A 12499-nucleotide genomic window follows, 5' to 3' on the forward strand; every position below is an offset into this window, starting at 1 on the left:
CTGTGATTCACAAAGCCTGAGTTAGGTACCTAGGCCCCTCCACACACACACACACATATACACACACAGAAGGGACACCCAAGTCTGATCTGCAGAGAGGCACCTATCTCCATTTCCAATCCACTACCTTTGGAGTTAAGCACCTGTGCTGTTTTCACTACAACAATGAGGAGGAGGACCCCCCCCCCTCTGCCTTTTAGCCCAGTGGTTAGTGTTAGAGTGCAGGTCCAGGAGCAAGGGGTTGGGATTCTGGAGCTCCCACATCCTGGGTGCGTACCGTAACCACCAGGCTATTGAGTTGCTCTCATGCTTGTGCTCTCTCTCTTGCTTGTTGTCTCTCTCTGGCTCAAATAACTTTTTAATTATTTCTCCGCAGTGAAACAGCTTCAACAGACGGAACGATGGCTATGTCTAGACTATGAGTGAGGGCTGTGATGCCCCTGCATACGCACACTTGCACTAGCTCTGACTGAACTAGCATGAGTGTACATCACCGTGTAGCTGCAGTAGCAGCTGCGGAGGTACGGCTTAGCCATGCCGAGTACGCACCCACCCATTTCAGGCAGGTTTGTACTCGGCGCGACGAAGCCATGCCTCCTTTGCCTCTTCCAGTGCTATCGTGGCTACGCTGCTATTTATCCTTGTGCTGGCTCGATGGGAGCTAGTACAACTATGTGTTCATGAGCAGCACAATCACACACCTCCTCGCTTGTAGACATAGCCTGAGGGCACCTCCTAGCAGAATAGCTCATAGCCTAGTGGTTGGCACTCACCTGAGAGATGTTAGAGCCTAGTTCAAATCCCTTTTTTCCTTCTGGCAGAGGGGGCACTTGAACAAGAGGCCTTCCACATCCTAGGTCAATATACAAACCACTGGGCTAAAGTTATGAGGTGGAAACAGCTGCTGTGTGAATTTGCCTGAAGGGGGACGATCCAGTAAACACGCTCCAAGGAAACCTACTGGATCAGGTCCCACACCTGGCATAGGTGGCCAAACACCTACCTTCTCTTGGTTGGTGAATTGCTCTGAGGCTTAGGTGGGAGATAGGTAAGGTATTTGTAAGGTAACTCCCTTCCCTTCATGTGCCAATATATATTTATGCCTGTATCTGTAATTTTCACTCCATGCATCTGAAGAAGTGGGGTTTTTACCCACAAAAGCTTATGCTGAAATAAATCTGTTAGTCTTTAAGGTGCCACTGGATTCCTCGTTGTTTTTGTAGATACAGAATAACGTGGCTACCCCTCTGATACTTGGTGTCTGGATGGAGGCTCAGGGAAGAAATATAGGCCCCTGGGGATCTTATACTGCAAAAGGGAGTTTAGGTGCCTACAGGGTTCAGTAAGAGCATTATGAATTGAAGTAGAGCTTAAAACTGGGATTTAGGTGCCTAAGTCTGGAGTTTAGGCACCTAAGTACCTTCGTGAATCTAGGCCACAGTGACCAGAAAAATCAGACATTGATATTGTTTAGTTCATCTCACAAATCTCAAAAATAAATAAATAAATTGCTCTTAAATATGTAAGTCTTCACACTGAAAAAATGCATTCATCTTAAAATGGACTTTCACCCACCCATCAAAGACAAACAGACAAACAAACAAAACCCCCATGAGCAGCAGCACAAAAGAATCAAGCACATATCCAGACCTATATAAGTAGAAGGGTCATAAAGTTACAGTATGCGGCAGTGTAACTGGTGGTATACTTTTCACATTTGCGGATACAGACTAACACGGCTGCTACTCTGAAACTTTTCACATTAGCTGTTTCTCAGGATTAGCAAACCAATATAAATCTTTTCTCATCCCTTTCTGGGTATATTTCATCTAGTGCAGGACAGAGCTTAGATTAACATATGTTTACTTGGGATTAAGGATTTTTTATAACCAGACTTTGATAGCAGTGAAAGAGAAACGGTGTGAAGGATTTGTCTGTGCCCTGCTCTCTAGATTCCAAGAGCTAAAACTAAACATCCTCTAAACACAGCTGGCTGGAAGTGCAAGTGTATTAGCATTTTACCAGCCTTGTTTTTTCTACTTGAAATTAAAATATAGGACAGTGCTGTTTGTTCATTAATGTCCAATTTGTTTTCATTATTGCCGTTTTTAAATCAATGCAGTGCCTACAAATGCTCCATGGCTAAGAAGAGAAAAGCTGAAGAACAGATTTCAGGAGTTCCAGTCAATAAAAGGAAGTCCCTGTTAATGAAACCCCGTCACTACAGTCCCAGTGTGGAATGCAAAGAAGAAAATGAGGACAGAACAGAGTTGCAGGAGGACATCAGTGTCCTCGAAACAAATGACACGCCTGCAACAGGTAGCAATGAAGAATGGCTCCAAATTAATGTAAACTCACTGCCCTCAAAGAAAAGAGATCTGTCAAACTGAATGCTTTCAGAAAGAATGTAGAATGATTTGGGCTCAGAGTAGATTTGAGATAATACATGGTAATCTAGATATAAATATGGTAATTCAAAAACAAGGACCTTGTACAACATCTCCTTCTATGGTCCTTAATGCTGTGTAGGTCACAGAGACCTGCCATCGCTGCAGGTCAGATAAGGAATGGTGTCTGCTTCTTAATATGGGCTGTCAAAGAATGAGGTTAAACATGTAGTGAAAAACTAACTACTTAGAAAAACACATTTGTAAATAGAGGATTTTCACTTTAATATATTCAGCATGAGGGTGGGGGCAATCACCTGCTTAACAAAATATTGACTTTAACATTTAGCAAAGCAATTTTATTAATGTGACTATTAATTGTGTTCTATTTAACCTGATTATTAGAATCTGCACTTTATTTATAATACCCAACCCAGACATGCTCAATAATTTATAGAAAGTTCTATTATGTGGGTGCTGCAAAATGTCACTGCTGGGGGGAGAATATAAGATATATTTATAATACACATATATATTTAAATAAATAAATATAAATTATGTATGTATGTTTTCTGCCTTCAACATTCAACTATATATTCAAAATTAATGGAACACTTTTCAAAATAAAGTGGCACTTATTTTTTTCTTTGAGGAGCCTTGCACAAGTTGTCAGCCCAACACTGCAGAAAGTGGTTTCAGATTTCAGTGGAATCAATACTGCTTTTGTTAAAAATAAAATAGTTGTCAATAGGTTATAAAGGTCAATATCTAGGGGAAATGGGCAGATAATCTGAAATCAGAAATCATACATAGTATGAAAAAGTAATGGTACCTCTAATTAAGATGAAGCTGTTCTCAAGCCCCAGAATTGGGATCCAGATTCTGATGCAGTTTCCCAAATTTATACCCATGTCTACTTAGAATAGAATAATCTTCTTTTTTGAAAACCAAAACCCTTTATATTTCTGGTATGTATAGCTGTTATAAAACTTGAATGTATACCGATATGTCTATAACGAAAGCCAACTTTATTATCCAGGTAAGAGAACTATGTGTGAAATTCTGGCCTTAATGAAGTCAGTGCAAGTTTTTGTATTGACTTCAGTGGGGCCAGGATTTTATTTTTGATGAATCTTCTGTCGGGGGCTCTTTTGGAATGCAGCTGTGTGGGTACATCTTGCAAGTTCCTGTGGAGGGCTAGAGCGGGGATTACTTTTAAAATATGTCTTAAACTAGTAGGGAATTGTGCACTGACTGTTCCATTCTGAGGCAATCACTGAGCCAAATTTACTATGGACCCAAGCAAGCACAACTCTGCTGATTTCAGTAGCTGTTCTGACCTCCTAGGAGTATTTCCATCTCATAATACCAGCAGTCTCACAAGAAGCTTTAACTGACTTTTTCTGTGCTGATTCAGATTGTACCCTGTACCTCCATAACTTCAGTGTTTTATTCCTCATTAATGTGCACACTTTCTCCTGTGTCTACCTTCTGTACAAAATTATGAGAGCAAGACAGTATGGTGGGTATAGAGTTAGAGTGCTTTAAAATCACTTTTTGGTATCTTGTTGCCAACTCCCGTGATTTTATTGTGAATCTCATGATATTTGGTTTTTGCCCAAAAGTCCCAACTCCTGGAGTGATGCAATTTCAAGAAATCTCAGCATTAATTTATTTGTTAAAGTAAGTTTCAAGCCCTTGTGGTTACAGAGAAAAACTTCAACCTGTGAACCACAAACGTTAAAAAACCAGAAGGCAATTAAAAAAACCCAAATCCACATTTTTAAAATCTCATAATTTTTAAACCAATCTCATGCTTTTGGGGGGCCTGAGTCATGATTTTTTAATCTTGTTGTTGGTAATATCACTAGTATAATCTTTTACACAGTAAATTAAAGAAAGGCATGTTAGCATCACCAAGCATACTTGTTCATAAAAAAAATTAGAGCCATTTGTATCTAAATGGCCTGGTGATGGGAGTACGTGTAATTCCAAGCAGAGCAGAGAGACTAGCTATTAAATCATAGACACTTACTTGTCAGAGGTTCATTACAGAACTACAAGGAATCACAATCATCATTACTAATTGCCATGTTTTGAAAATATAGCAAACTTTTTCATTCAGATTACTTCAAAGTCTATAGTGAGAGATGAGCTGGTTGAGAAGTTGCACTGTGCATTGCAGACATTTTAAAAAAATACCCCAAACACACAACTATCTGCACATAGTGCATGAGGCCACCTCTCCCCATATGAGTCCAATTTTCTGAAGAAGAATAAGAATTAATAAATATTTTCTTTTAACATATAACAAACAGTTGAACCAAACAATTATGTAAACTGGAAATGACCCAAAATGCTAACAGTTTGGCAGCAGCAAAGTGAAATGCATTGTGGTGCACATGTGCATTTTTGTCCCTCTTTTCCCCTCCACAATAATCTGCACTTAATAGGAATATTTTAAACTATGTAGCTAAGCAACAGAGGTAATTGTTGCTTTCTAGAGCTTTTGTTAGGCACTCTAACACAGCCCAAATATGCATAATTAGGTATAATGTCTATAAATCATTATTGTACACATGTGGGTAGTTAAGTGGATTGAGAGAATAGTGCAATGAATTGGACATATTCACTGAAAATGCTTTTTATTTGTTTTCTGTCGTTTATAATACTTTAAAATTATCATAACCCTTTACACTTTCTCTTAATAGCTCACTGTGTTATTGAGAGAAACTTCATTTGCATTTGAGACTATGTTTAATTTATTATTTAAACCTGGAGTTCCTCTGATTCAGGAGAGGATGGGTCCATCTTATCAAATACAATATGCTTATTTATCCATCCTCCTTTCTAGGAAGTAAAATGTTAAATTTTTCAGTTTATGTTGAATAGATCCCAACAAAAGAATGCACCCTATAATCAGCATTATTGAAGGGGCTAGTGTTGTGACTAAATTCTTCCCTTCGTCCAAAAATGCTTTTAGTTACTATGGCAATATTTACTTGATCCTGGCAAACCAGTGTTGATTTTAGAGAGATAATTACCAGAAAGAAAGATGATGGAGATGAATTTTTGAGTGTCCTTGTTAGAGCAAATGTTTTTATAAAAAATTAAATGAGATACAAAAGGCATATTGTCTTCCAACATTGACACCCTTACCTACACGCAGCCTTTACTACCTGCTGGCTGCTGCTTTTCGTCCAAAGAAAGTTGTTTAACACAGGATGTATTTCAATGGTGTCTTTAGCAGTCCTTTAAGAGTCTGTTCAACCATTTCTGTTTGCTTGTGCATGACCTGATGTATCATTTAATGTGGCAACTGTAATGGTGACCAAGAGCTTGCCCTTTGTAAACTATAGAGTCTTTTCAGTCAAGGTCTTTCATGCAATCTGAAGTGATTTGAAAAGTAATTGGGGACCCATTTTGAGAAATATTTGGGCATGTTAGACATGGAGGAGAGTGAAAATAGATGAAAGGAATTTTATATATTCAACAAAGAAAAATGCAAAAACATTCTATTTTCAAAGAGCTCTGCAGCTACACCACACAGATTTAATCTTAGAAGGGATTGTGATGGTTATATACTAGCAGTAATTTCAGATATTGTCTTGGTAAAAGGGGCTGTTATTTCTTAAGGGTTTTCAGAGTATCCTTGGGTAAATAAACAGTGATTGTTAAATAAGTCTCTTCCCATTTAAGATTGAAACCAGGTTAGATCAAGATTAAGTTTCTCTATAGAAAGCATTCATTTTCTCTTGCTTTTTTTCCTTATAGAAGAAAATACTACAAAGTTACCTGATGAAACCTCTCATGCAGGTGGGCAAGAAAACTCCAGTCAAACAAAGGACAACTACACCTGCTACCAGGACCTTGTGGTCAAATCTTTAATGAACATGGGAAAACTAGCAAAAGATGCACCAGTTCAAATGGTGTCTGAGAACCTAAATGACAGTGGCATCCAGTCCTTAAAAACAGAAAGCGATGATGTTGATGAATGTTACATGATTAACTCATCGGAAGGAAAAGAAAAGATTTGTGTTTCCGACCCACATTACTGTTCATCTGAAGACAATGAAAGTAGCTCTGAAATTTTGGACAATGAATGGGACAGTTCCTCAAACTTCTCAGAAGACACTAGCATGAAGCCCCATGTAACTCAGAGATATATTGCAGGATGTAACCAACAAGACATTCTGGAAGTTCCAGAAATTAAGACTGAAGAAGCAGAATTTCATCCTTGTGAAACAGTTTGTGACTCAGAAACAGAGCTAAGAGAATCACAGGAATCTCATGTTGATCCTTTTGACAAGAGAATTGAGAATCCATTCCCTGAAAGCGAGGAAGATGATGAGTGCCTATCAGAAACTACAGATGTGTCAGTTGACCTGGACAAAACAAAAGGGAATTTGAGTTTGCTAGAACAAGCGATAGCTCTGCAGGCAGAGCAAGGTCATGTGTTTCACAGCACCTACAAAGAATTGGACAGGTTTCTTTTGGAGCATTTAGCTGGAGAAAGGAGACAAACCAAAGTTATTGACATTGGTGGGAGACAAATATATAATAACAAACGTAAGAAATATTTTTGATTACTCATATTGGCTCAAACTTTAATTCTACAGCTGGTAAACAATTTTGAACTGGATGATCTATCAAAAGTAAAGATTCTGTAACAAGCCATATTCTTCAGCCTGATCACCACCAGAAAAATTGCCATCTAAATTCCAAAATCTTTATTGTTTCTGATGATTTGTGATAATCTATGAAAGGGAGAACACAGTTCCATTTTCAGATACCAAGTCAAGCTTGTAATGCTGGAGATTAAAAAGATCTTGTATTGATTGGCAAACTGGGCATGTTTGTTATGGAATTCATGGATTGAGAATAATTATGGAAAATCAAAAGATATCACTTTAAACTCACTTTAATCTTTCCCAGGAACTCTCTTTTATAAATACAAAGTAAAGCAGTAGTCACCCTGTAAAAGTTGCCATTTTTGCCTTTTGTAAACAAATATGATTACTTTGATATATTTAGTATTCCCGAGAGTACGTCTCGATATTTACTGCAAATGCTGAAGTAAGTTATTTAGTTACTACGGCATTTAGAATCTAAGATAACTGGCAATTTTTTAAGGGTTACCACTGTATAATCCCTCTTGTACTGCTTAACTAGAATGTGCATTTACCTGCTTCTTCTGTTGAAAGTCACATATGGCTTATACATTACAATGCCCTTAGCACTGTACATACATGCTAATCAACCTCCTTCCTAAGTTTCATATACTTATTCTTACCTTCATTTGCTCAGATGACCATAATCAATTCAGACCAGATTCTGATCCTTTTACTCATGTGGAATACTCACGCTTGCTCCAGGAATAGTCACATTGTGTTGGGAATTCCACATCCTTCTGAGCTTCTTCTTCTTCTTCTTCTTCTTTTTTTTTTTTTTTGGCTCCTATGCCAGTTAAATGAGCTTGTTACCTTATACTGATCTTACTCTTTCCACTTAATTTTTTTACACAATGTGCACTTAGATTTCAGATTAATGGGGGATTAAAATAAATGATTTTTTTGTTTTTGTTTTAGGGTCACTCGTTGTTCTCTTAGTGCTGGAAACAATTTCCTACAGTGACTTCTTACTTTTCATTTGCTTTGATTCTAACAGGCACTGTTGTTCCCTGTTGATGTTCATTCTGTTTTCTTTCCTCCATATTTTTCCTATCTAAAGGCTTGCCAGAAAGTTTAACCCCGCAGCTGCTTCTGGTTCTACACTGTAGCCTAGCAAAATATCCTACTAGGTGGCTTTAACGTGTCTTTGACTGCAACTGTTTATCTCCCCTCAACTCCATGTTGTTGGCAGTCAATCACAGATTGATCTGAAACCATCCTCAGCAATTTATACGTCCCTTGCTGTCTGTCTCCTCTCACAAGAGAATTTCTGGATCAGAATTGCTTCCCTTCTCATAGTTTTAGATTCTGCATTCAAAATCAAAACAAACACTTTCTAATAGGTGCTTCCTGTACACTGCTAGTACCTTGCAATTGGAAGTTGAAAAATGCACTAAGGAGCCCAGCCTCTGTCTCATTGTACATTGGCAGTTATAAAGGTGGGCTGAGACAGTGACCTATGAAAGGGTATCAGTTATTCCATGTTTGCACTCTCATCGTGGGCTGATCTGCAGAGCAGTGCTGCCATGTGTACTAGAGGGAGGTGCCTGCCTAGCCTCTCAGATGTAAAGTGGCATGTATTCAGTTTCTTAACAAAGAACCAACAACCTAGAGATCTGTGATATTTAAGGAACTGCTCCTGGTTGCAATGCTTTTTGTTTGTTTGTTTCTTCCCTCAGCTTTTATTTGGTGATCCCAGTTTCCCGGAACCTGGCATTAACAGTATAAAAGATTTTTTCTGTTTCAATATTTATTCCTTTTTAGATCTTTCTGTTGGTTGCAGTTGCCAGATTTCTGGCTTACTGGATGTGGCTTGTGTCCCTCTTGAGGCTCTGAATGGAAGAAGTGACATCAAAATCCCTAAACCGCATATTTTTAGCACACAATGGCACTGGGAGGTGAAAATCATTATTTAAAAGAGACAATGTGAGAATCAAAAGAGATGCTTAGATTGTGTAGTTACTCTAAGTCCAAGTTAAAGCCATGGGAGGAAATTGCATCTGAAGTATAGAAAAGTTATTTCACACTTCTAAGACCACTCAGCTGAGTGCAGGCAGGAAACCCTAACCAGACAAAATCCTTATTTGATTTCTCTACAGATTCACCCAGGCCTGAAAAAAGAGAAACCAAATGTCCCATCCCAGGATGTGATGGCACAGGGCATGTGACTGGGCTGTACCCACATCACCGCAGTCTCTCAGGCTGTCCGCATAAAGTCAGAGTGCCACTAGAAAGTGAGTATCATCCTACGGTACAGAGAGCAACTGAAACAGGCCTAAGTCTCTAAGTCATGTGAGTTCATACTGGACACTCAGTGTAAACACTCAGGGCTGGATTGTAGCTAAATCTGTACAGATGCACAAGGCAGGAGATGGTTCGATGAGCTGTTGCCACTCTGGTGCTCCTGTGCAGAGTAGAGTCGCAATCCCAGTTCTTACACTCGCAGTGCTCAAGGCCTGGTTAAAACTAGCACCCGTAGTAATACGAAGCTCCCTGAAGGGGCTGGATAGGAACAAGATCATAGCCACACACCAACACACACACTGGCCATTATAGCTGGGCTGGCACATAGCCCTGACTGAGTGTGCTGTTTTCCCATTTCAAATAACTGGAGGCTCAGACGTGTACATTCAGCTATGTGACTTGTATGTCCCTCTCCCACTCATACCAAGTAGGTCACCTCCACCAGTCAAGGAGAGAGAATCCAGCAGTGGCTTCATAGCATGCCTCTCTCCTACGACTGTATCATGCTAACTTATGTGTGGCCAGACCAGCCTGAATTCTCCATTCATTTCTTGCTGTGTCAGTCAGATTACATTGGTTTGTGCTGGGTATGTTGTCTTCTGACATGATGCAGTGAAATGATATATAATAAGCCAAAATGGAATGTGAAACTATTACTTTGAACAACTTAGTCAGTCTGACTGGTTTTCTTTTTTTGTTTTTCTCTTCTTTTTTTTTTGGTAGCTCCATTCATAACAACAAATTAAGGGATACTTGCACTTTACCAGTGTCCTGTTCTTAATTGTAGCTTTCTTTTTTTAAGTCTGTATTTATGGCAACATCTCTTGAGCTAACCAGGCTGCTGCGGTTGGAAGGCCTCAACAACATTAACTTTTTTAAAACGCAAGTCTTTGTTAATTATCCAATCAGCTCAGTACTGTTCTGCTGGGTACAAAATGATTATCTGTAATCAAAATTTGCTTACTAACAGAACAACCCAGTTGATTAACAATCAGACAATCTTTTGAGGCAGCGTACACCTAAAAGGATAGCATAGAGCTGACAGCATGAGGGGAGATGTTCAAAGCTATAGAATTATATTTTACTTCATGTTTGATAAAAACAGATCCACAACAGCTACTTTGGTTGGGGAGCAGAGAAATGTACATACAATGGGTCCTATTCATTACTGATGCAATTGTCACTACAATGGTTCCAATGGCACAAATGCTGTCAGAGATCCGTGAATGTGCAAACTACAGCTTGGGGATAGGATCCACTGGTATAAGGTGGATTTGTACTTACATACCGAGCAGGATAGAGTAAGGGATGCAAACTAAAGTGAGTGGAGCTAGAGCCAAAAGGGGTGTGTCCAGGACAGATGGATTTTGCACTCATGTATCATCTTCTTACTCCAGCATAAGGAGTGAAAAGTGCCAACGTAATTTAAAGCTTGCCCACCCACTGATTTAAACCAGGCAAGGGCCATTGGATGATACAACATGAAAGTATAGCATAGGCCTCTCAGCACCATCTTTTCTGAATGTGTACGTTTCATTTGAGCTAGAAGGTACAAAATCAGAAGACAAGTTTTTGTGCATCACACTTGAGAATTTTTTATGTTGCTAGAAGAAAATGTTCCTTAGAGAGAAAGAGAGAGAGAAAGAGATTACTATATGTATGTTGCTACCCTTTACTCTTTCTTTGTGTTTAGTTCTTGCCATGCATGAAAATGTTTTAAAGTGCCCCACTCCGGGATGTACTGGAAGAGGACATGTCAACAGCAATCGCAACACACACAGAAGGTAATCCAGATCAGTTAGCATCCATTAAAATTAATATGTAGCTGGGAGGAAATGGCCACATCTATTTGGAATTCAGGATTATGAACAATATAATGTACTGCAAACACTGATTGACCACAAAGATAGTCAACATTATTTATAATCAGCAATTAGTCTACACAATTGTGTTAAATATTAAATTTCAGTATATTATCAAAAATATTATCTCCAGTACCATGTATGACAGAATCCACTAGTCTGAATTCAGAGATGAGATTTCAAACTACAGTAATGAAACAAAATATAAGTGAAAGTTAATCATGTAAATGAAATATTATTAAATAAATAGATGTGCACCCCAGCCAAAATCAGAGCCCCATTGTCCTACTATGTGAATGCATACACAGTGCATCCATATGCATACATAGTGAACTCTTGGTATTTTTACTGTTATATTGCAGTTGCATGGAGAAGCCCAAATCATGGATCAGGGCCTGATTGTGCTAGTCATGGGACATAAAAGTAAAACAAAGACAGTTGAGAGATTATGACAAGATGTGACAGGTGGATAAACAAACAATAAGGGGATGGAGTCGGGGACAGGGTACAGTAAAGGAAATGTTTCTAGTCATTTTCTTGTTTGAAAACCCCTGTCACATTTACAGCCCTTTTGCAACCAACTATATTATAAATCAGTACTGCTAATTATCAATGGATAGGAATTGAGGCAAACTGGAAATCAGCAGCAAAGAGAAAACATAACTAGAGACAGGATGCGTACCTATTTCACAATCATACACCAGATTTTTTTCAAAAAAATTTCCGCCAAAGTCTACTTTCCTATCAATCTGTAATAGGTTTTATTCAATAGTTCACCTGACATTGAGGGCAAAATAGACTTAATTTTTTTAAAAATTAAATAGAGATTTGCCTGGCCCAGAACCTCTGATCTGAAGAGTCCAAACTTTCAGCCTGTTTCAACTTCCAAACGTTTCACCCAAGAAGCATGCAAGTTTCACATCTGACCCATCTCTGCATAATGGGATGGACCCCAAATCTGGATCCAAACAGCCAAATTTGGATCTGAAATAGCAGCTGCTACTTCTACTGTGTGTGGGGGGCGAGGGTGATAGGTGGGCCCATTGGACCCTGGTAGTCACAGATTCTTTGACATGCTTCAGACTCCACACACTCAGTACAGGCTTGTTTAGCGCCAACGAGGAAGCCACCCAATGCAGCTGCTCCACTCATGGCCTTCCTTCATGCAGTGACACTCTGAGATAACAGTGGCATGAAAGGCCTGCATCAGCCTTGAGAACCCCTCTAGTGTTCTTCGCTTTTTGGCTTAAATTGGTGTGTATTTTTTTTTTCTGTGCATTGTTAAACAGCTGCCACATTTCATCCCAGCGGTGGCTACAACTCAGTGGTGGGAGAA

The 12499-nt window shown here is 39.0% G+C and overlaps 1 protein-coding gene across 10 annotated transcripts in view; it reads left to right on the plus strand.

Annotated features, from left to right (window-relative positions):
- Positions 1-12499, plus strand: part of ST18 (ST18 C2H2C-type zinc finger transcription factor) — a 119975-nt gene that overhangs the window by 63181 nt on the left and 44295 nt on the right. For all 10 annotated transcript variants that reach the window (XR_012157219.1, XM_073331199.1, XM_073331197.1 and 7 more), the window contains 4 exons: positions 2123-2319; positions 6162-6956; positions 9157-9291; positions 10995-11085. Coding sequence is in view for 9 of the 10 variants with exons in the window: in XM_073331199.1 (XP_073187300.1) it covers positions 2123-2319; positions 6162-6956; positions 9157-9291; positions 10995-11085 (1218 nt within the window). In the remaining variant the exon portion in view is untranslated. The remainder of the gene's footprint in view (positions 1-2122; positions 2320-6161; positions 6957-9156; positions 9292-10994; positions 11086-12499) is intronic.

This window comes from Lepidochelys kempii, chromosome 2 (assembly GCF_965140265.1).
Source record: "Lepidochelys kempii isolate rLepKem1 chromosome 2, rLepKem1.hap2, whole genome shotgun sequence".
In the NCBI taxonomy this organism is placed as follows: domain Eukaryota; kingdom Metazoa; phylum Chordata; order Testudines; family Cheloniidae; genus Lepidochelys; species Lepidochelys kempii.